Source organism: Gopherus flavomarginatus, chromosome 3, assembly GCF_025201925.1.
Source record: "Gopherus flavomarginatus isolate rGopFla2 chromosome 3, rGopFla2.mat.asm, whole genome shotgun sequence".
Taxonomy (NCBI): Eukaryota; Metazoa; Chordata; order Testudines; family Testudinidae; genus Gopherus; species Gopherus flavomarginatus.
The window spans coordinates 88616737-88640417 of record NC_066619.1 but is presented as its reverse complement, the minus strand read 5'-3'; the positions used below and the strand labels follow the sequence as shown (position 1 = coordinate 88640417).

General features: G+C 42.3%; 1 protein-coding gene across 1 annotated transcript; it reads right to left on the bottom strand.

The window, feature by feature from the left end:
• Positions 1 to 2874: 2874 nt before the first annotated feature.
• LOC127047604 (protein FAM240B-like) lies at positions 2875 to 21782 on the bottom strand. Its single transcript, XM_050946063.1, has 3 exons — positions 21698 to 21782; positions 4990 to 5132; positions 2875 to 3546 (listed from the first exon to the last, which is right to left on the bottom strand). The coding sequence occupies exons 2-3, from the start codon at positions 5127 to 5129 to the stop codon at positions 3468 to 3470; spliced, it is 219 nt and encodes a 72-aa protein (XP_050802020.1). The 5' UTR covers positions 5130 to 5132; positions 21698 to 21782; the 3' UTR covers positions 2875 to 3467.
• Positions 21783 to 23681: the final 1899 nt, after the last annotated feature.

The following is a 23681-nucleotide window of genomic DNA, read 5'->3' as shown; positions in this document are numbered from 1 at the left end:
ATTAAGGGTATGTCTACATTGGCAAGTTTCTGTGCCACAAGTTATACCTTTTTCATTAAAATGCTGGAATTAAACCTCTGTTGCGTGTCCACACTGTGCTCCTTGTGAAGCTGGAGTGCATCCACAATAGCAGCTTTTGCAATTGCAAAGACTGCAGTGCACTGTGGTAGCTATCCCACTGTGCAGCTGGCCGCAGGGTACTTTGGGAAGGGTTTGCAGTGCCTCATGGGGCTGGCACAGTATCACATGGTGCAGGTTTCCCAATCCCATTGTTCCATGGGCATCCTACTACATGGCCAGTGCTTTTCAACTGAAGGGTGGCGGGGGAGGGAAGAGTTTGTGACAGGAGTGTATGTGTGTATGGAGGTGGAGAGAGAGACAGTGTGATTTGGGGGACAGAGAGTGTGTCAGTATGCTGTCTTGTAAGTTCACACAGTGGCAGGAAGCAACCTGTCCTGAGGCAGGGGGAGGGGAAACCCCCGACATTAACCCCTGCCTCCCTTCCTGGGCTCTCTGCACAGAAATCTCTCTCTCACACACACACCTGCCTCTGTGTTCAACAGCGGGAGCATTCCACGTTAATGGTTTGCTGTGTGTCCCAGAGCAGATCAGTACTTTGAAAGGGGAGGGGCGCATGTCTCCGGGGCAGCTGAGTTCAAAACAATGAACAGCGCAGTCACTTGAGGCATTACGGGACAGCTCCGGAGGCCAGTTACAGCACAGAAAGCAATCAAGTGTCTACACTGGCAATAGAGGGCTGGAGCCTCTGCGCAAATAGCCTTACGACTCTTCTCGAGGTGGGTTTTTTGCAGCGCTACAACTGAGGAGTTTCTGCACACAAAGTGGCCTGGCAGTGTGTACACGTCTGCAGTTTGAGTGCAAAAAGCTGCTTTACTGCGCAGAAACTTGCCAGTGTAGACAAGCCCTAAGGAACCTGCGCTGGGTCAGGTTTGTGAAAGTTCACCCAGTCCCATTTGGACTCGCTGACAAAATTGACACTACTGTATTAGCAAGAAAGAACTCTGCTCTGGTTTCAGTAAGTCATTCAGGTTCAAAGCACTGCATAAACAAGCACAACAACACTTCCTAGTTTGTGGGAAACTAGGTCAGGAACAATGTTAAGGAACTGTATTTAAACTCTCCTTTAAACACAGTTTCAAAGTTGTCAGACTTTATCCATACAATGCAGGTAAAATGAAGTATCTGTCATTCCCATGGTAGCATTGAATATACTTCTTATAAACAGAGCCTAAGAGGGATTGGATCCAGATTATTTAGTGTTTGTTTTAGATGATGGCAAAACTATGCTACTTCTGATTTTGTCTGTGTAATAAGATTTCAAAAAGTTGTTCTGAATCGTGCATATGTAATGAAAGAGACATAGTGCATCTTCTAGTAACACGCTATCCAGATGAGGAAGAAGAATGGTAAAATAATGAAAACTGGAAAGGATAAGCAAATGTATCCTATTTTAATCTAAAAAAAATAATTAAAATGGATTGGTATAGTTGAAATATCCCATTGTTATACTCAAAACCAATGCAGAAATTTGGTTTGAAAAAATCAGATGAAGTTGTCCTTTGAAGAAGTGTTTTTTTTTAATTCCTAGATCTCACTGTGTTGGTTGCACATCCCACTCTGCTAAAAGCTCTGCCTTTACTAAGGCCATGGCTACACTGGCGCTTTACAGCGCTGCAACTTTCGCGCTCAGGGGTGTGAAAAAAACACCCCCCTGAGCACTGCAAGATACAGCGCTGTAAAGCCTCAGTGTAAACAGTGCTGCAGCGCTGGGAGCGTGGCTCCCAGCGCTGCAAGCTACACTCGTAGAGGATGTGGAGTACGTGCAACGCTGGGAGAGCTCTCTTCCACTGACATAGCTCTGTTCACACTGGCATTTAAATGGGCATAAATTATGTTGCTCAGGGGAGTGGCTAATTAACACTCCTGAATGACATAATTTATGTTGACTTAAACTGTAGTGCAGCCATAACCTTTGACCCTTGGGTTCCATTTTTGATCTCTGCTACATCAGTGTAAAATCCAGTGCAACCCTGAGAGCAGAATTTGGTCTTGGGTTTAGTAGGTGCTGAGCACAGGCAAGGGAGGAGAAAATTGAGTTGCCTGGGATTTTCAAAGGTACTAACTCCTACTGAAACTTAATGGGAGCTGTGTACCTAACTCCCTTGAGGTTTGTCTACATGGGGAAATTTACGGGTATAATTATATGGTCATAGTTCTACTGTTATAACTCCCTATGTAGATGTGGAATAAGAGTGCCTTTCCAGTTTAGCTTATGTCACTTTGAAAGCAATGTAAGAAAACCATATTGAAGAAATGGAGCATAGCACATTTTAGACAGTTTCAGCCCACAGGGAAATTCTTTTCAAAAGTTCTGATGACTTGATTTCTGAGCATGTGTTCCAAGGCAGTTTTTATGTTTGAACTGCTTTTTTCAGGCTCCCAATCAGCCTGTCATTTCCATGTGCACAACTCCTATCAGATGCCAGATTTGTTTTTTGCCCTCAGGTCTCGCCAACGTGGCATATTTGAAATGTGATGTACAAAGGAAAATATAATATTTTAAACATGCTTTATGATAACAGTTTACCTAAGCTATTTAAAAACCAGAATCTTACTTTTACTGATTTCCCCTCTACGCCTCCCTCCTTCTTGGTAATTAAAATCTTGTCTACCCTGGAACTATATGGAGACTGGAGAACTAGTCAAATGATGTCATTGCAAGAAACTGACAGCTGAGCAATTGAGGGAAAGGGATTTTTACTGTGTTTTAAAAGAATCCATTTTGCCGTGCATTACTCCTGTGGCAATGAAACAGTCACTAAAAAAGAAGCAACTTGATAGCATTACTTCATTGAAACTCTTCCATTTTAGTAAAGGCTATTGCATATTGGTGGTAGGGGTTAGACGGATACTGTTTGAAACAATCTGTCTTATAAGGAGGAGGAAGTGGACCTACTCCCAAAATGTATTAGTAATAAATGAATAACTTTTAAGTGTATTTGTTCTCTGTGTATATTTGTGGTTTCATAGTAGTCAAACACACAAAAATGTATTTTAAACAATTTCAAAGAAAAACCACAACATTAAATTGCTCTATAATATCAGGATGTATAGAAACCCAAGGAGTATTTAATAAAATACACAGGAGATTATTTCAATGAGCATTTAGTTAAAATGATACTAAATTCCTTTTCCAGACAGTTGTCTGGATCAGGGAACCACAATTTAGGATCCATGCACATTTATTTTCTCCGAGGGGTCCACATAGATAATAGGTCTCATAAGCAGTAATAGAGGTTTCACATATGAGCTCCCTACATGATGATGGTACTGTAAAATAAATCTCGTTGAAGCTTATCAATAAAAATAAATTGAGTGTTTGCAATACACTATGGTTTTCTTCTGCAAAACATTTTTCCTTCTTTTCCCAAATGTGTAAGAAGCCTTCAACTAGCTGGCTCTTCATTTTGAGTCTTCATCATTTGTATCCGTTTTTCCAACCTCTCCTTCCATTCAGTTCTGAGTCTAAGACAGGAAACAAACACCGGTATCACCAAAAAGACTCCAGTCTTGCACATCTCCGGGCTTTGAGAGATACCACCAAACTCATCTTCCTAACATTTCCCACCATTGGTACTGCTCTGCCAGCAGTAGCAACAGTGGGAGATCTACCAAATCCTGCTGGTAGTGTCTTCTAGCATAATAGTGTTAACATGATGAAGAAACTTAACCTGAGTTTTGGGGCTCAGCCATCTCTAGTTTTCATCTCTCCTGGCTTGACAAATCTACTTTGTAGGTCATCCCTTATTTCTCAAGATTGGCTGCTGCCACCTGCTGGACAACCTCTTACAGTACTTTCTTGGTTTCCTTTAGCACTACTAGATTGAAAGCACTAGAGGGTCTCTGTACAGTTAAATCTACAAGATTGTTACCAGAAGCAATGCTTCTTACTTGTTGACCAGATAGGTTTGGTGAGTGGTGGGAGTTTATTTGTAGTGCAGTAGTACCTAGAGGCCCCAATAAGGATCAAGGCACTATACTAGGCACTGCACAAATTCATAGTAAGACAGTTCCTGGCCCAGAGTGAATAGACAAGACAGACAAAAGACATGAGAAATTATACACGTGGGGAGCTGAGGATGGAGAAATTAAGGGACTTGCCCAAGGTTACAGTGTAAATCTAAGGCAGACCCAGGAACTGAACTCAGCTCAGCTCTCACACGTCCTAGGCCGGGGCACTAACTGCAACACCATCCTTCCTTCCTCTTCTCTGTGGATTTTAACCTTTTGTTTTGGGGGGGGGGGAAGGAAAAGGGTGGATGAATTTTGATTTGGGACCAGCTTATGTGAAAAGGTGCATCTTCACTGGGGAAAAAAAAAAAAAAGATGTATTCTTACCTCAGGGTAACCAGCACAATCTAAGATCCTCTGAAGACAAGGCAGTTTATAGTTTTCACAGGTTAGCAGGCTGAGCTAAAGACTAGAGGGGAGCTTAGGGTTTGCCTTGGCCTGCTGGCACATGTTGAAACTACAGCTGTCTTGTTTTAATTAGGGATTTACCTTGTGTTAGTTACATTAGTTACTCTGAGTTAAGAACACATATTTTTTCCTAGGGAACAGAAGGCTAGAAAGGCTAAATGATCTAAGGCCAAATTCTCCGCTGTGGTTGAGCTGAGGCTCCACACAGCACCAGACAGTGAGGGGTAAAGGTAGCATTAGCAACTTGAGCAGACCAAGAATGATCTACCCTCTCTTATCTTTTTGAGATCAGCCATTGAGGTCATGGCTGAGGCACACAGGAGGAGGGGCAGCGCATGAAGCTTTGTTGTTGTATATTACACAGAGAACCCCAATTACCTGGGTGGTCATTCTGGGATCTATTGCGTGCAGTAAATTTATTTATTACTTTTTTAAAGGATTACAGTATCAACCCACAGAAACAAGCACCCCTTCTCCCCCCATCCTTACTTTGGCAGAGCACTTCTCTGTTGACGTTCTTTTTCAATTTGCAGATGCTTAGTTTGTTTTTCAATTGTCTTTTCCCAGAAGTCTGTTAGTTCCTCAGTTTCACATCCAAACACTTCAAAGCGCACATATTGACTATTCATTTTCTGTAAAGAAGAAAACCCAAATGACCAGTTACCAGTCCTTTTCTATTTTGCTGTCTGGAATATTGTGCTACTGCAGCATGCTTTAGATCTTTACGATATTGAATTCACATGCAGTTTTTTTTACTGTGGAGGCAAAAGAAGAACTTAATGGGAATGAATCATGCTCCTACTTCTTCATTCAGAAAGTGGCACTTGAGGTATATGCTGTACTATAGTTATTACAATTCCTAATTGTTCACCTTAAAGTGCCTTTGGTAAAATATCTTTCACCTCCATATAATTGTGGTTGTGACCTTTCAGCACACAATTCAGGATACAGTTATTGCACTCAGTTTAGCATAATGATGAAGACTTTTTGCATGTAAGTTAAAGAGGTAATGTAAAAGTAACTGACATTTGTAAGATTTTTCCAAGGTTTCTCTGAAAGTAAATTGCCAGCAGGCTAATTACCAGTTCATCTTAACACCTGCAATAATGAGTAAACCCATTTCTGGCAAGTATGTTTTCATAGTATCTTTACACTTCCACAAGATGTAGGCAAGCACATCTTTATTTTATTATTTAATTATTTATACAAAGATAACAGAAATGTCCCCCAAAGTTCCACATGCGAAAGACTTTACAGTTAAATTAACAGCACTCTTAATAGCTTAGTTTTTCATTCCACTTTATTTCCACTGATTGTAGTTGATATTGATACATTTTGTAATATTGTAACAAAGGATGTTAATGACTTGCACATTTGGAGAGTTTCACCCTGTAACCCCGGAGGAAGAGTTAAGGGTGTCAGGCAGTAACCATACTCAATCGTTAAGGGTATCTTGTGGGTTAAAGCACTTTCAGTACAGTTATTATTCCTTTCAGAGCTTCCTTTTGTATGGCAAAGCAAGTGCACAAAAGAAGGGTTAAGGGTTCGCCTTTCTGGTCAGCGGTGTCCTTGGTAAAGTTTTGGGCTAGGGCTGTTTCTGTTCTTGAGGGCTATGGCCTTGGCTACACTTAAGAGTTACAGCGCTGGTGGTGGCTTTACAGCGCTGTAACTCACTCCCCGTCCACACTGGCAAGGCACATACAGCAGTGTATCTCCCTGGCTACAGCGCTGCATGTACTCCACCTCCACGAGAGCAGTGCCGTAGCCAGGTTTTCAGCTTAGGGGGAGCACAAAACATAAAAAAGGTGCCCCCCCCTTGGCTCCCCCTCTGGCCACGCCCCCAGACCAGACCCCTCCCCCACTCACCTTTCCTCCTGCGCTTCCGCGCCGGCCTACCACCCTGCGGCTCCTCTGGCCATGCGGTGGGCAGTGCGGGCCAGCAGACGTGGCTTCCGAGCCAGCCTGCTGCCCCGCGGCTCCTCTGGCCATGCAGCGGGCAGCGCGGGCTGGCAGGCGCGGCTTCAGCGCCAGCCTACCGCCCTGCGGCTCCTCCAGCCATTTGGTGGGCAGCACGGGCTGGCAGGCACGGCTTCCAAGCTGGCCTGCCACCCCGTGGCTCCTACAGCTGTGCAGTGGGCAGCGCGGCTGGCAGGTGCTGCTTCCGTGCAGGGCTGCTGCTGCCACCCCGCAGCTCCTCTGGCCGTGCGGCCAGCAGCCGTCGCTTCTGCGCCTGCTGGCCTGAATGGAAGCAGCTGCTTCCGCTGAATGCCACCAGCTATGCTACTGGACTAGAGGAATAAAGAGAATAGCACTGCTGCTGTAGTGCTGGGGTGCCAGTGAAGGACCCTGCTCCAGCGGCCCTGAAAAACTCTCATAAGGGCCCCTGTGGGGCCCAGGGCAAATTGCCCCACTTGACCCGCCCCCCAGGTTGCCCTGCCCTCTATCCCCACCTTGCCTCAGTCTATGGCCACTGCCAGTCTCGACCTAGTCCCCGTTCACTGGGGCAGACTGCAGTATAAATGCCACTCATCACCAGCAAGGGGGGTTTAGACCTGCTGCCTCTGCCTACCCTTGGGCTGCCCTCTGCAACCCTTTAACAAGGCCTGCAGCCTGGGGCGCGGGTTCTAGGCCAGAGCTCCCCTGTTTCTCTAGCCTTCCCCCAGCCCTGCCCCACAGTACTTTTCTTTGGCCTTTAACAAGGCCTGCAGCCTGCGGGGTTTCTAGGCTGGTGCTCCTCTGGCCTTCCCCCAGCCCTGCTCCAGTCTCAGTACCCTGCTTAGTTCCTAGCAGCCAGGCTCATCCTTCTCCACATCGAGAGAGTGAAAGACTCTGTGTGCTTCCGGCCCACTGCCCTCTTATAAGGGCTGGTTGGGCCCTGGGGGGCATGGCCACATCTATGGCTGGTTCCCCAATCAGCCGAGGCTTGCTGCTTTTCCTAGCAGCAGTCTTCTGGCAGCTTCAGCCCTCTCCCAGGGCTGATTTCAAGCCCTTCAGGGCAGGAGCAGGTGGCCACCCCACTACCAGGGAACGATAACAACTGAGGTGAGTTAAAACCTTCCCCCAGCCTGATGGAATGAATTGAGGTAGCTCTTCAGGGCGAGCCTCATGAAGTGTTCCTTGTTGTAGTCCCTGATCCTGCAATTGTCTTTATGAGGGCATACCTCTGTGCCTACCCAAAGCACCATTAACATCAGTGGGGCTATGCAGGCCCAGGCATGTGATTAAGTGCAATCATCAATGAGAGCATTGTGGCCTGGATCAACAAAATAAAACAAATATAACTTGGCTAGGATGACCAGAGAGCAAATGTGAAAAATCAGGACAGGGGGTGAGGTAGGGGGTAATAGGAGCCTATATAAGAAAAAGATCCCAAAATCGAGACTGACCCTATAAAATAGGGACATCTGGTCACCCTAAACTTGGCAACACATCTGGGCCCTGAATATGGAAGGTATTAGATCATGTACCCATGCTTAAAGTTACATATGTAAATAAGTGCCTTCCTGGATAGGCCCCGTAGAATAAGATGATGCCATTTTTGCATAGTCTTTACTGTTTTGTTAACATAATCATGCTCTAAATCACAACATATATTAGAGGATTACATGCTTTGTTGCTTCTGCTGGCCATGCTCCTGGCATCCCTTCATGCTCCCAACATGTTCTCTGTGTTCCATCCTCCCATCCTCATCTATTTCAGGGACTTGCTGGAACTCCTCCCAGTCTCCACCCTGCCAGGGTCTCTGTGTGCCCTCTAGTCTCTTTCCTCCCATACCAGAGTCCCCAATTCTTTTCCATATGCCAGTGACTCTGTGCGCCTCCCTTCCCCATACCAACGTCCCGCACCAGGGTCCCTCAGTTTTCTTCATTAATGGTTCTGTGTATCTCTGCACAGCAGGGTCCCCCATTCTCTGTGCCATACCAGAGGCTCTGTTCCTCTCCATTCCCTTCTCCCCCCCACACCAGGGTCCTTCATTCTCCCAGCATGTCAGGGATTCTGATTTTCCTCCAATCCCATGTATGCCCATGCCAGGGTCCCCCATTCTCTAGTCTACACCACATCAAGGGTGCTGGGTGCCTCTCCTCCCCCACTGCCCCCATCAATATACCACATTTTCCTGACCATGTCTAGGGCTCTATTTTCTTCTATTGCTCTCTCCCCATTTCTGCTCTGATCCTCCATGCAACATGCCAGGGAAGCCCTGTGTTTCTTCTTCCCTCACCCTAGACTGTCTTTCTTACTCCCAGATTGGAAAGAAGGGGTGGATGGCTAATGCCATCTTTCTTCTCACTTGGAGCAGGCTGAGGAGGCAGGACATTAGGAAGGAAGATGGAATGAATGAAACCTTCTCTCTCTTCTCCCTCTGGCTGCCCCTGCTGGCTAAGAATCTGCCCCTTTGCGCCCCAGCAGGGAGAGTAATTATTTCTCTTAAGTTTTTCAAGGCAGGTCTACACTGATAAGTTACATTGGCATAGCTATGTCTCTCAGCTATGTGAAAAAGCCACACTCCGAACAACTTGCCTAAGCCAACTTATCCCTCAATGTAGACAGTGCTAGGTTGATGGAAGAATTAATCAGGGAGGTAGATTACCTACAGCAATGGGAGAGCCCCTCCCGTCACTGTAGGGAGTGTTTACACAGAAGTGCTACAGTACAGTGGCTCAGCTGCAGCAGTGTTTTAAGTGTACACATAACCTCAGTGTGCCAACATGTTAAATTCTCCTGAGAGATGAGGAGAAATGTTATGCTGCAAGGGGTTAATGGGTGCCATCAAGAGATGACAGGAGGTCTACATGTCCCCCTTTTCCCTCTTTTGGCATTCTGATTTCCCTTCAAATCAAGAGGGTTCTGGCCATTGATGTCTAGAACATTCCCTGAAATTTTGGAATAGATCAGATGTGGCATTCAGAAGTTATGGCACGACAGACAAATTCCATCAAGTTCAGTGCAGGGGCTCGCAAGCTTGGCCAACTATTACAAGTGGCACATTCATGTGCTTATAGAGACTAGGAGGGTTCTTTTAGGGGTATTCCTGCAGCATTGTGGGGTTGGCATTGGCTCTGCCAGTAGGATAAGTCTGTACAGCAGCTGGGAGGGTACACAGATACATTCTAGCTCTGCTTGAGCTAATGTACTAAAAATAGCTGTATGGGTGTGGCCTTGGTATCATATGCAGCAGCATGGGTTACCTGCATGAGCAAAAACCCACCTGAGGCCAGGTCTACATTACAAAGTTTTGCCAGTATAGCTATATTGCTTAGGAGTGTGGAAAAATCTGCACCCCGATTGACATATCTATGCCAGCACATGCACAAAAAAAAAAAAACCCAAAAACCCAACAACCACCAAACAACCCTTGTGTAAACACAACTATATTGGCAAAAGAGAATTTTTTTCCATTATATCTTATGTCATCTGGGAAGGTAGTTTAACTATACCGTCAAAAGACTGCCTTATGATGGTATATAAGCTGCACCTCTACTGGAGGCTCTGCTGATACAGCTGTCCCAGTATGGCCATATCTACACTACCCACTTATGTTGGCCAAACTTATTTGCTCAGGAGTGTGAAAAACACGCACTCCTGAGTGACTCACGTTTCGGCGGCATAAGTGGTAGTGTGCATTGTGCTATGTCGATGGGAGAGCTTCGTTGAGGGTAGTTTTATTGTGTGGTTGGGAAAGCTCTCTTCTGTCAGCAAAGAGCAGCTACGCGTGCGATCTTACAGTGGCTCAGCTCCATTGTTACAGCAGTGCTGCTGTAAACTCGCCAGTGTAGACATGGCCTATAGCTGTATCAGCAAAGCCTTTCTAGTATAGACATAGCCTGAGACAAAGAGAGAATGAGAAACTCCACTGACCACCAATAACGGCATGGGGGAATGAGACAGCAGTTTATTCATTCTGAAGTTGAGTTATTGTTGAACTTGTACTAGAGACCATAAAATGGCTACAGTAGGCCACTACCAAAGTATTGAAGGGATAGAGTTCTATTGGTTTTTCCAGTAATCAGTACAGCATTTACCCTCATTTTACTCAGAAATGGGGAAGGTTAGAAATTATACAGGATGCAAAATTGCAAAAGCCCATGAATTAATTAAAAAAAAATCAAAACAAAATCTTAATTGAATATATTTTATTTATTTTATTACATTTCTTTCTGATAGTCATCTTGTACCTTCATGGCAGTTTACATTCAACATCAGCTTGAGAAATAAATTTGGGGACAAATTTTATAAGATAATAACAATCTCTCTCTCTCTCTCTCAACGGGACTTTTAACGGGTTAATAGCAATGCCTCTGTGCCACATGTTACAGCTAGAAAATGTCATTATTTCCAAAAATATCTCTTTGTAGTCGTCATTAAGCATGGAACGGGTTTTAGATTATACTTTTACATCCTGCTTTCCAAATGATGTGGTTTTGCATGAAAATATCATTACAACCATCTTCCACAACATTTAATTTTTTAGTTTCCTATGCCTTGTGTGAATTTGTAGCAATTATTTGTAATTTATTTTAATCAGAGCTGCAGAGAGCTAGTAAAATAGTCCCTCTAGGCTTGCTTGGAAAAGCTTGAAGAAATTGCTGCCATTCACCTGCCAGGCATGATACGAAAAGCAAAGCTGGGAGCTCATAATGTTTATATAATTCTATTTAGCGATTCAGTTTTTTTATGAGAAAATGTGAGACATACTACAAAGAGACTAGGAGCTCAGAACAAAAATAGCCTATTTGAAGGGATTGTTTTATTTTCTTTTTGAGATTTTGCTGTGACTTTGTTTGAGTTCTTCTTGGGTTTCTGAGTTTGAAAACCCCCTTATTTGCCAACCCATTTCCCCTGAATTATTGGGGTCTTCATTTTGAGTCTGATTTTCAGAACTTCACTATAGTTGTCTCTTTTCTGAAGTTGACATGTTGAGCAAGTAAATCTGATAGGTATACATGTGCTGGCATTTGTATTTGGGATTAATTGCAGGTACAATTGGATGCTGCAAGAAAAATGTGGGCTCTGTTATTTCTTGATCAAAAGTTAGCCCACAAATATATTGGTTGCTTTTGAAAATCTCCTTATTTCTTTTTTTGTTTTATGCTTTAATGTGTCAATGAAAAAACTTACTTCTTTCTAGTTTTAAAGGCAAGTGAGTATCCTTCCTTTTCTCTAAACAGAGCAGAATGTTACAAATGTAGGAATATATTACAGCATTTACCAATTTGGATCAGACTAATCATCCTTCTAGTCCAGTATTCTGTTTCTGAGAATGACCAGTATCAGGTTCTTAAAAAAAAAAAAAAAAAAAAGGCTGGGGAGAGGGAGGGGGAGGAGGAGAGCAAGAGTCTGTAAGCAAGCAATTAGGAGTAATTTTTCCATAGGGGACATTATTTCCTAACTTCCTCAGTCAGATGTGGGCTTATAGCCTGAAACATAAGGGTTTATAGTCCTTCCTTATTCTTATAAATTCCTGATTAATATAGCTGTGGATGTTCTTATTGTCCATTCATTATTTGAATCCTGCTGAGCTATTGATCTCAATTATACCTTGTGGCAATGAGTTCCAAAGGCTAAATGTGACTCAGAGAAAAAATATTTCCCTTTATCGGTTATAACTGTCCTGCCTGTCCGTTTTATTGAATGTCCCTGTACTCCTGATGTAAATGGTGATTTTTTTTGTTCTTAACCATTAAAGGAACCAAACTATTTGTTGAAATAACACCTTGTAATCTTTCAAAAGGAGAGGATCTGCATTAGTCTTTGCTGTTAGGTCACCTGATGTTCTGTGCAGAAATACTGGGAGGAATTTTAGAACAGTCTGGAGTCTGAAGTGCAGTTAATGTGCTATATGCTACATATGGATCATGACACTTTTCTGTGTGTATGAGTCATTTTGAGATGGGTTCACTTGTTCAGGTAAAATAAGAACTGGCCTAGCCTGTCAGTCTTCTCAAGCTATTTATTGTATGTTCAAATTTGTGGTTAGGCTTTTTTCGCCATTCCTGTAGCTAGACAAACCTAGAATCTGGCTCAGTGCTGCCTGGGCATTGCAGCTGTGGAGCACGACCTATGCAGGACACAGTCTGGCCCTATAAAAGGGTTATTCACAACCCTTCTTAGCACCAGAGCTTTGAAAACTTTAGCACATGCATGTGCAGTAGTTTTTGAAAACTGAATCTTCCTATCTGTTTCAAACTCCAGTGCTTTTACTGTTTGCCTCAATTAACACACATGCTTATAGGATTCCTGTCCCAAACCTTCCAAAATGATTGACTTCTCTTTTTTGCTTGGTCCTTCACATGCACATGTATCTGAATTCAGCTGCACAATGGGATGCCCTGGTTACACCACCTCTGGCCTGTCACAGAATGCTGCCCCAGTGCCAGGGGCTTCTACAAGGAGTGGATCTGCATCTACCTGAGAAGCCCTCTATGGGTATGTCTACACAGCAAAGAAAAAATTGCGGCTGGTGCATGCCAGCCGACTCTGGCTCACAGGACTTGGTCTGCAGGGCTGTTTCATTGCTGTATAGTAGACTTCTGGGCTTGGGCTGGAGCCCGAGCTCCGGGGCCCTCCCACTCTACATAGACCTAGAGCTTGGCTCCAGGCTAAGCCTGGGAGTCTACACAGCAATGAAACAGCCCTGTAGCCCGAGCCCTGCAAGCCTGAATTGGCTGGCATGGGCTGGGCATGGGTTTTTAGTTGCTGAGTCAATTCTATTCACTCAGCAGGGGGACATTAAACCTGCCCTCTTTTCCCTTTATGCCAGCAAAGACAAATTGGGCCTGTGTTCCATAAAAAATCTATTTCCATTTAAAAAAATTCTTGTTTAACACAGTAAACATAAAAGAACTTCTCAGATAAAGGAGAGGGGAGAAGTGAGAATAGGGGAGAAGTGAGATGCTGACTTTGAAGTGGGCACTGAACATAGCTTGAACTCAGGATCTCTGCATGTAATACAAAGTGTACACAGTAATGTTTTGTTAAAGTATGTAAAGAGCTCCAAATGGCCCTCTTGTAAATCTCAGGAGTTAGGACTGACCTGAGCTGGCCTGCCATAACTGCAATAGTTCTGACTGAAAGAGATTAATTTAAGCCTCTGGTGACAATCCTTCCAAAGGACAACAATGAGAAACTCACTCATAAGCAATCATTTTTGACATAGCCCTGGCTGAAAACAAGCTGAACCAAAACTGACTGCTCCCCAATGAAAGAAATAGCTGGAATGACTTTAGAAGGGGTTTTTCCTACACAGGATTAATATGATTGCTTATTTTTAGATTTAATCATATTAGAGTGCATTAATTATTTTTAGATTTAATTTGCAAAGGTATACCTCTCAGGGTAGGAAAACCATGTTACTGACAGTGCTATTTGGAAACACTAGTAATGTTATTGGGACTAAGAAGTGGAATACAAGATGAGTTAAATAGTGACACCTTGACTTTTCTGTAAGTGGAAGATCAATAGCTAGAGGCTGGAACTCACTGATTTTATGAAACATAGTTACCATCAGCAGAAAAATACCTTTCCATATAAGGAATTGGAACTTAAGTTCCTATATTAGAAAAGAGTAGATACAAAGGGGCTTTGCTAGCAGAGATAGAAAGTTGATACAACTCAATATTTTACAATGTTTTAAAATCTATTATGTTTTAGTATAAGTATAGTCACTTGCAGGGGTCACAAAGGTATTTTCCCTCCATGTATAAATCAGAGTACTGTTGTCTAGGGCAGTGGTTCTAAAACTTTTTTTTTCCTGCGGATCATTTGAAAATTGCTGAGGGTCTTGGAAGACCACTTAATGATCTTTCCAAATGTTGTTTGTACCATTAGCTAACTGTTGTAAAGCGCTTTGCATAAAAGCACTATATAAAAAAAGCTTACTAATAATTAACGAGTTTTTTTGTTCTACAAATGAAGGCACACAACTCATATTTTAATATCAGTAGTCTTACTTTTCTAATGAGATGGACGTGCCCTCTCTCCCCTGCTGGGGCAGCCCCCAAGCTGGGGCTGGGAAGGAGGGAGTTCTCTCTCCCGTCGCAGGAGCCACAGAGCTGAGGCTGGAAAGGAGGGCCATCTCTCCCCAGCAGCCTTGGAGCTGCTCTGGAGCTAAGGAAAGTCACCTTTTTCTCTGGCTGCTGCAGCCCTACATGTCCCAAATTTCCCCTACCCTGTCCTCTCATCCCACTGGCCCCCACACTTACCTGCTATTTCCTCCAAGGCCACCACCTCACCTTACAGTGCGTCTTCTCCAGGGTCCAGGCATCTAATTAGTGGAGCCACGCCTGCACGGCTCCACTAATTAGGTGGATGGCTCTTCATTTTCTTGTGTGCGGCTGCCCAGGCATGCACCTTAGGGGAAACTATCCATGGACCACCTGAATGGAGTTCGCAGACCACCGGTGGTCTGTGGACCACAGTTTGAGAACCTCTGGTCTAGGGCAATTGATGGGTGATTGCCCGCATCTGAGGCATCAGATATTAAGCACTATTGGGGGCAAGAGTGGTCCAGATTCTGCTTTTCCTTATAACAGTATAAATGACAAGTTGTTTTCTGCCAGAATTGGGAAATGGCTAAACCCAAGCAAGATTTAATTTATGTATGTTTCATGGATGGTATTACAAATCCGGTGCTTCTGAGGCCACTGGGCCCTGCAATACCTCATGCTTTTCTTGCTATCTTCAGGTGACTGTCTTCTCCCTAGCAAGGCCACAACTTCCTAAGTGTTGTTACAGGAAAAAGGCCTATTATTTTTCTTTCATTATTATTTGTATTACCATAGTATCTTGGAGACCTAGTCTTGGACTGTGCTAGGTGCTGTACAAACACAGAACAAAAAGATGTTAGCTGCCCTCAGGGAATGGCAGTCTAAGCATAAGATATGAGACAATAGACAGAGACAGACAGAAGGGTAGTGCAAGGAAACAATGAGACACTATTGGTGAGTGTGTTAGGCTGTGGTCTCTGTACACCAGCGGCTTAGCTGTTGTCAATTTTTTTGGCAGGTGTCTTGGCAAAATAGAGTTTAAGGAGGGATTGGAATGTGCATAATCAGGTGGCTCTGCAGATGTTTACAGAGAGCTTTTCCCAAGCGTGAAGGACAACATGGGCATTTGAAAATTTAACGAGTGGCAAAGGAGGATGAGGTCCCCCAACTGGAGGTCAGCATTGATAGCTCAATATTGAATGGGAGTATAGGGTACTGGGATGTAGGTAGTCTTGCCTAGTGGTCAGACCAGAAGTCTGCTATAGTGGGCGGAGCAGGCATCCAGGTTGGGAAATGGAGTTGAGTGTCTGGACAAGAGTCAACTGCCAATTACCAACACCAGAGGTCAAGCCAGAATCAGAGTCAGGAATTGAAGCTGAGAGTCAGAGCCACAGGATTTTCTACATTCTGCACCCAACAATGCACAAAGTAGCAGCAGTGAATTATCTAGTTGCTCAGACAACTTCCTGTGCTGCCTCCTGGCTTAAATAGCATGAGTGGAGCAATTGGTGGAGCCAGGCAATCCTCCAATCATGGTTCCTAAGGGTGGTGCCTTGGCTGAGGCTATAGTCCTGCTAGCTCCTCTGCCCTCCAGGTTTCAGAATATCACAGGGAAATGATAGCTAGGATGGGGACTGACTGTGGAGGGTCAATCATAGAATCATAGAATAACAGGGTTGGAAGGGACCTCAGGAGGTCATCTAGTCCAACTCCCTGATCAAAGCAGGACCAATCCCCAGACAGATTTTTGCCCCAGATCTCTAAATGGCCCCCTCAAGGATTGAACTCATAACCCTGGGTTTAGCAGGCCAATGCTCAAACCACTGAGCTATCCCTCCCCTGTCCTGACAATAGATACAAGCAGCTTATATTTGGTACAATAGAGATGGTGCAGCCAGTGTGGGGATTTAAAAACAAAAGTTCTCTGGCCAAAGTAATGGGCTAGGAATGATCTTTAAAGCAGTATTCTAAATAGGTATGATCAGGGCAACATTTCACTTGTCAAAGTCAGAGAGGAGGGTGTTGCAATGACTGAGATGTGGGAGGAGAGCTTGGACAAGAGTTTTAGCTCTGTGGATGGATAGGTATGGCTGTATCTTAGAGAACAGGCAAGATTTAGACGTAGCCTGGATGTAAGGACCTAGAGAGAGGTCTGAGTTGAAGATGATGCCTAGATTACGGGCCTGAGTGACAGGCAGGATGATGGTATTGCCCACTGTGATCAAGAAAAGGGGGAGAGAGAGAGAGAGCGTATGAGAGATTAGAAGCAATGTTTTAGCCATGTTTATCTTGAGACAATGACTAGACATCCATAAGGAGATGTCACATGCAGGCTGAGACTACAGTTTGAATAGACGGAGACAGATCTGAAATACAGAAGCAGATCTGTGATGCCTCAGAATAGAGATAGTATCGGAATTTTAGTTTGCAGATGAGATTGCCCAAAGAAAAGTTGTAGAAGGAGAAGAGAAAGGAACCAGAACCCTCATAGAAAATTGGAGGATAGATGAGGAGGGTCCAAAGGACACGCTGAAAGAGTGATTATGAAGGTGGAAGGAGAAACAGTAGAGGACAGAGTAACAAAAGCCAAGGGAGGACAACATTTTGAGAAGAGGAACAAGATCAATTGTGTCAAAGGAGGCTGACTGGTCAAGGAGGATGAAGATGGAATACTTGTTCTGAGTTTTAGATTGGAAGAAGTTGTTAGAGACTTTGATGAGAGTGGTTTCAGTTGAATGTTGGGGGCAGGAGCTGGATTGGAGAAGGTCTAAGATAGAATTGGAGGAGATAAACTTGAGACAGCAATTATAGACAGGGCATTCAGTGAGTTTAGCAAGGAAAGGGAGAAGGGAGATGGGGTTGTAGTTGCAGAGGCAAGTGGGATAAAGTTTTTTGTTTGCTTCGTTTTAAGCTGAGAGACCAGAGCATGCTTGTATTGTGAGTGGGAAGAACCAGAGGAGAGTGAGAGGTTAAAGAAAAGAGTAAGGGAGGAGTTGAGAGTGGGTACGAGGGAGATCTGAAGCTGGGATGGGGTCACTGGGGCAAGTGGATTGCTTAGAGGAGGAGAGCAGATGACAAATTTCTGTGCCTGTGATAAGGGAAAAGCAGGAGAGAACTCTACGGGGAAAGGGAAGGTGAGCTAAGGAGAGGGGGAAGGTTACATTATATTTTGTCAGTTTTCTCTTGGAAGAAGTCATCAATCTCCTGTGCAGAAAGAGAAGTGGAGATGGGGAGGGGAAGGCTTAAGGAACGAGTAAAAGGTGGTGAAAAGGTAGCTGGGATTGTGGGCGTGAGATTCAACTAAATTGGAGAACTAGAGTTCTGAACTAAAAGAGCAGAAAATAAGTTGGTAACAGAGGAAGTCGGCCTGATCATAGGATTTCCAACACAGATGCTCTGTAGCACTAGAGCAAGAGCAAACCGAAGTTAGGAGTGAGCCAGGGCTGGGAGTTGGCAGGATTGACCTTGAGATGGGACAGAGGGACAAAAGAGTCAAGGGTGGTGCAGAGTGATGAATGGAGAGTATCAGCTACCATGATGAAGAAGGGGAAGAGAGGATAGGGAAAAGAGGGCTGAAAGCAGATAGGAAATCATTAACACAGAGGCCCTAGAAGTCACAGAAAGGCCAAGTGACTGGGCATGATAGAGGGGACTGATGGCAATGTTGAGGAGATGGTCAAAGAGGGAGAATTCTGCAACAGAGACATCAGAGACAATTTAAATAATATAATGATATAAATAATAGGAGAAAAATAAAAACCAATGATTCTGATAAGATCTATAAGTGTTCATGTCTCAGACACTGAGAGAAGGCTACACAAAGGAAGAGATCCTGTAGGAATTTATTGTAATGATATATTTAGGTTTTTTGGTTCCTTGCAGACCAGTACAGAGTGTACCAAAAGTATCTACAGTCATCACCAGTACTGCACACTATCTGCTTTTTTCTCCTTGCTGTAATAAATCTTTCTATATTTGTCCTATCCAGATAGCTACTGCCATTTCATTTTACTTAAGGTTTCTAGGTATTATTCATCTCCTGCTATAAAAATCCAGTTGTGTATTCATATTTCCTTACATATAGTTTGCTTAGCAAGTGCACTTCATAATATAGATATGCTGAATAAATACAGAAATTGCACAGCACAGAGGTCTGGTGTGTGTGTATATATATATAATGTCATTGTTGACATTTGACTTTAAAATATCTGTTTAGAGATTAGAGAATAAGACAGGTAATTAGGATCCCCTCCATTTTTATTATTTGCTCTGCCATTGACTTCCTCATTTGCAAAATAGGGGTGGCAACTCTTATCTCAGATGAGTGTTTGAGGATTCGTTTTACATCCTATCGCTATGCAAAGAATTATTGTATTAAGAGATCTGAAATAACAGTTTCCATTACCGTTCTAAATCTGTTTTGTTTTCAGATCCTGGACAAAAATCTGTATGCGGGAAGAAAAGTAGTTGCAAGGATAAAGCAGAAAATGTTCCCTATTTAAGGGGGAAAAAATTGTATAATAAATATTTTCAGACTTTGTCCATTAAAATTAGTGTTGGGAAAGCTGCAACAATTTTGTGGGTTTAAGGAAATATACCAATGTTTGCAGACATATCGAGAGTTTTATCTGTAAATTCTGGGGTGCATAGTAATTGGAGCGAGTTGAAAATTTTCCAAGGGAATATTTTTATGTTGCAAAATGATGATTACTTGGAATCGAGTAACTCCATGGGAATGTGTTGATTTTTTGACAAAATTTTCACTTTTAAAAAATGTTTTGAAATAAACACTTTAAAGATGTCTTAATATGCTGTTTCAACATTTTCAGAACAGAACATTTTGATTTTTCATTTTGAAATGACTTCTCATTTTGAAATGTATTATATTTTAATGATAATAAAAAACATATCACAATTGAAACAAAACATTTCAAATTTTTCAATATTCAGTGAATTGAGTCCAAACAAAATTTTTTGGAGTATGTCGGTTCACAAACAATTATGATGTTTTGTCCTGAATTGGGATGAAATACAATCTTGAAATCTCAGTTTTTTTGTGGCATGAAAAATCCATTGTCCAGACAGCTCTGTCAGTCATTACATTGTGGGGCCAAAATATAAGAACACAGAGTTGGTTTGATTTTGGGGAAGCTTCATGAGAAAGGAAAGTGTGGCTAGCTATGGAGCTTTGGCTAGCAGCATGCTGAGGAGCTGCAGAGTATGATCAGGATTTGTCCAACATGAGTCGAATGGCTAGAAGCTATGAGGAATATACTTTTCAAACAGTATGACTTTAAACAAAATAAGATAAGACCCCTTTACAATCACTAGTACCTGGACTTCCATCATTATAGGGCAATTGCATTGCACAGCCTATCCCCTAATGGTATTCAGAACATAAAGAGTATTGGGGTCTTCCTGAAACCACAATACTAAATGTTATTTTGGGGATTTAATGGGAGGTTGGCTTAGAAACCCAAATGTGTATCTATGTTGCAGTGTATCTCTGTAGTTAAAAAGATGTGTTTTGTGTGTGTATTTTGGATAAGCACAATTTTTCATTTAGACCCTAGAATCATCGAGTACATAGATAAGAGTAGCATGGTTCAGTGTAGCACTGTCTACAGACATCAATGAAAGAATAGAACTCTGGATTGTTTTATCCCCTTGCACACATCTATTCTGCCTTCCACACTTGACAGAATTGAAAGTATGCAGTGTTGTAGCCATGTCGGTCCCAGAATATTAGAAAGATAAGGTGACTTGGGCAAGATAATATTTGAAGTATATGTTCTCTTTCCTGTCTGTGGCCAGTGTAAATCCCAAGGGGGTTAAGGAGAGTTTTCTGTGCACAAGAACTTCAAGATAAGACCATGTTTGAGTATGACTCTGACTAATTTTAATGGGAGCTACCTACATACATCAAGAGAGTAGACACTGAAACATTCATGTTAGAAGGAAATATTTGCATACCAGCATCACACAACACTCTAAAGTTTGCCAGTCCTTCCTATTAACAGCACCACTGTTACACTATTGTTTTCTGTGAAATATTGATCACTCTGACCCATTTGCCAGAATCGGAACATGATGATTCTTGGCAGACTGCCCTAAAACACAACACGAACTAGTTTTCCTGAGACATTTTCTCACATAATAGCACTGTGTGAAAGAAACCTGGAATAATGCAAGGCTACTGGCAGCTGACTCATGTACAATGATACCTGTAATGCTGCTATTATGGTTAATCCCTGGAGAGTGGAGACTATTCAGTCTAAGACAGCAGCATCAATGCTTTTATAATGCCAGTTATAGTTGGCCTCACTTTTCTTTGTCCTCTCCTCCCAAAGGTCAAAAACATGTAGGGCCTGCATGTGGGACCCACACACAGAGGTGAGCACTTTCGGGTGTAGACCCATTGACTTCAGTGAGACTACTTATGTGCATGAGCACTTACACAAGAGTAGCACAGCAGACCATGTTCAAATGACTACCCTTTTCTGAGCTATCCATCACTCTGTCCATCTATTACTGACTTTCTTTTAATATTCCACATTTAAAGCAGTTGTAGTTTGCTTTCTTGATCAAGGATTGTCTATAGTACATGAGCTTTTCCCCACCCATCCCATTTGAAACCTGATCCCGTGAATTGTTGAATTCAGGGCTCTTGATAAATAGCATAAATTATTGTCTGTTAAAACTTTTGTTAAGATCCTAAATGATGATTGTTGACTGGGATCGCCTGATGCTGTGGGATCAAGGAAGATGACAGATCCTGTCTGCAGCTCATGTTCTTAATCAGGTGAGAGAATTTTGACACAGCATACCAGAGAGAGGTCCACTCTCAGGTTTGGATGTCTATTTTTTTTAAAAAAAAATCATCCATCTAATGGATAATAATTGAAAGTCTTTGTAGAAGGAGTGTGTGTAACCCCAGCTGCCATTTGGCACACCAATCTATAATATACAGAGACTCCCATTGCTGTTTTGTCCAGTGCTCTGCCAAGGGACCTCATCCTAAAATATTTTTTCTGTGTCAATACTTCTAATCTTTTCCAGAATGCTGTTAAACTGGGCACCATTCCCTGGCTTGCCTCACACCTTGACCTTTATTTGAATATATTTGTATAAGAATTAAAGTTAGAGAAGGTACTCACCTCTTGCGACATTAAGATGATGAAATGTATTATGAGAAACAAATCCTTACTTACCTTGGAGATAGATTCTTCCTGCAATAAATCCTCTGTGTGACACAAACCAGTGATGAATAATACAACTGCAGCCCTGGCTTTTACAGTGCCACAGGGCAGCAATGAAATCCATCCCTCGGCACTTTTTATTTGAAGTGGGGGTAACATAAATCCTTCATCGTATCAAGGCTATTTTGAACAGAACTAATAGAGAGATAAGATCAGTCTCATTTAATGAACTTTGCAGCCCCCTGCCTGAGATGACCATGAAACACAGGCCCCTTGAGAGCATGCCTCCCTCCCACTCTGGCAGATACCACAGAGAGCATGACTTGGCAAGAGCTAGGAATTATTCTTTAAAATGCACACTGATATTATCCATTCTAATATTTGTCCCGTGAAGCTTGAAAAATTCCATATGACCATCTTGGTTGTAATGGTGGCTAGGATAGTGTGACAAATCACACTTGGTTTTGCATTAGAGGATGACTTGTAGAAGCATGCTGTTCTGAGCTGCAGATCTAAGGATTGTGTGTTTGATTGTGACATATCATACAGTCTGTTCTCTCAAGACAATAATCACAGGAATTGTCTGTTCCGTTAATGTTAGCTGCCAAAAGGTATTATACTGGCAGTAGTTTCACCATTTGGAGTTGTTATAACTCTATTATAGATTATCACTTGAATTATTACATTTCATTTTCAGATAAATTATTTCGTACATTTGTTTGATGACAGATGTAGACCCCAGTCTTAGTTTTCATTAAATCCATTTATTGCTAATATACCATATGCGACACTTAGCTTAAGTGATATTTATAATATCACTGATTACTTTAACCTTCCTTTGCTGTTATATTTCAAACTCCAAGCAACTAAAGCCACAGGCAGTGTTTTTAGGTCTGTGCTTTTGTAGCTCAGATTTTAAAAGTTTTTACTGTAGCTAGCCTTTCAGCCAAATTCCATAAATATAAAATAGTTGATCAAAACCCTAATTGCTGTAACCGTTTTTTTACAGAGCACCATTTCAATTTATTCCAAATAGATTGAGCTGTTAAACATTTCAAGCAGTTTTTAATATATGTTCTTTTTTCTTTAAAATACAAGCTCTTTTTAAAAAAAAACTCATATTGTTATATAAAGCCATAGAGATCTAGTCTCAGTATGTGTGTGTACACGTGTGTGTATAGTAACTTCCATGAAAATTACCTATAAACAGCAAAATTACTATAAGCTGTAAGTTCATGATCCTGAAGACATGCATGTACTTAAAGTTAAGCATATATTTAAGTGCTTGCGGGATTGGGCCTAACTCAGCAAAGACTGATCTGGCAATACTATTTCTTTTTAGAAAATAGTCAGTAACATCTTTGGAAATCACAGGCAAATATTACACACACATATTCTACTTCTGTATGTGTGTGTATTATAATATTCTAACCAGATACAAGATTACTTTGACTGCTTTTTTCTGTCATTGACCTTAATTATATCTACACAAAAAAACCTGCCAGTTAGTTCACCGGAATTTGTTTTAAAATTCCTTGAGTGCCAGTGTACACAAGACACTGCTGGCCGTATCTGAAATGGGTTAGAATGTTTTTCAACTCATCTGAGGTGTAAACAAAGACTTATATGTGGTGAAAATTATTTTGGTTGTATCCGTCTTTGTTCACTCCATTAGCAAATCTCATGAAACAGTTTACCATAAACTGTTAATACGTTGCTCCTCTTCTGTGGCTCAGAAATACACTGTAAACACCTGCTTAGTGCCATTAACATGGACCTCTGTAGAATCCACAAAATGTTTGACTACAAAGAACAAATCTCTGGAGAGGCTGAGGTTTTATTTATCTGTAGCTATCAAATTCTGCCTCTATGTTCAGAGCACGTACTGCCACTTATGTGGTAGGGTTGTAGAATTTAAAGGAGCAATGTTTAAGTCATGTCCCACACTTATGTGAGTTGTCTCGCCGAGTATTTACAGATCAGGACCTTCATTTCC

Bases quoted from the DNA above. Each gene is read 5' to 3' on its own strand.
- LOC127047604 (XM_050946063.1), bottom strand. From the start codon at position 5,129: ATGAATAGTCAATATGTGCGCTTTGAAGTGTTTGGATGTGAAACTGAG. The intron at 3,547-4,989 runs GTAAGGATGGGG...TTCCTGTCTTAG, and splicing joins CAGAGAAGTGCTCTGCCAAA to ACTCAGAACTGAATGGAAGG.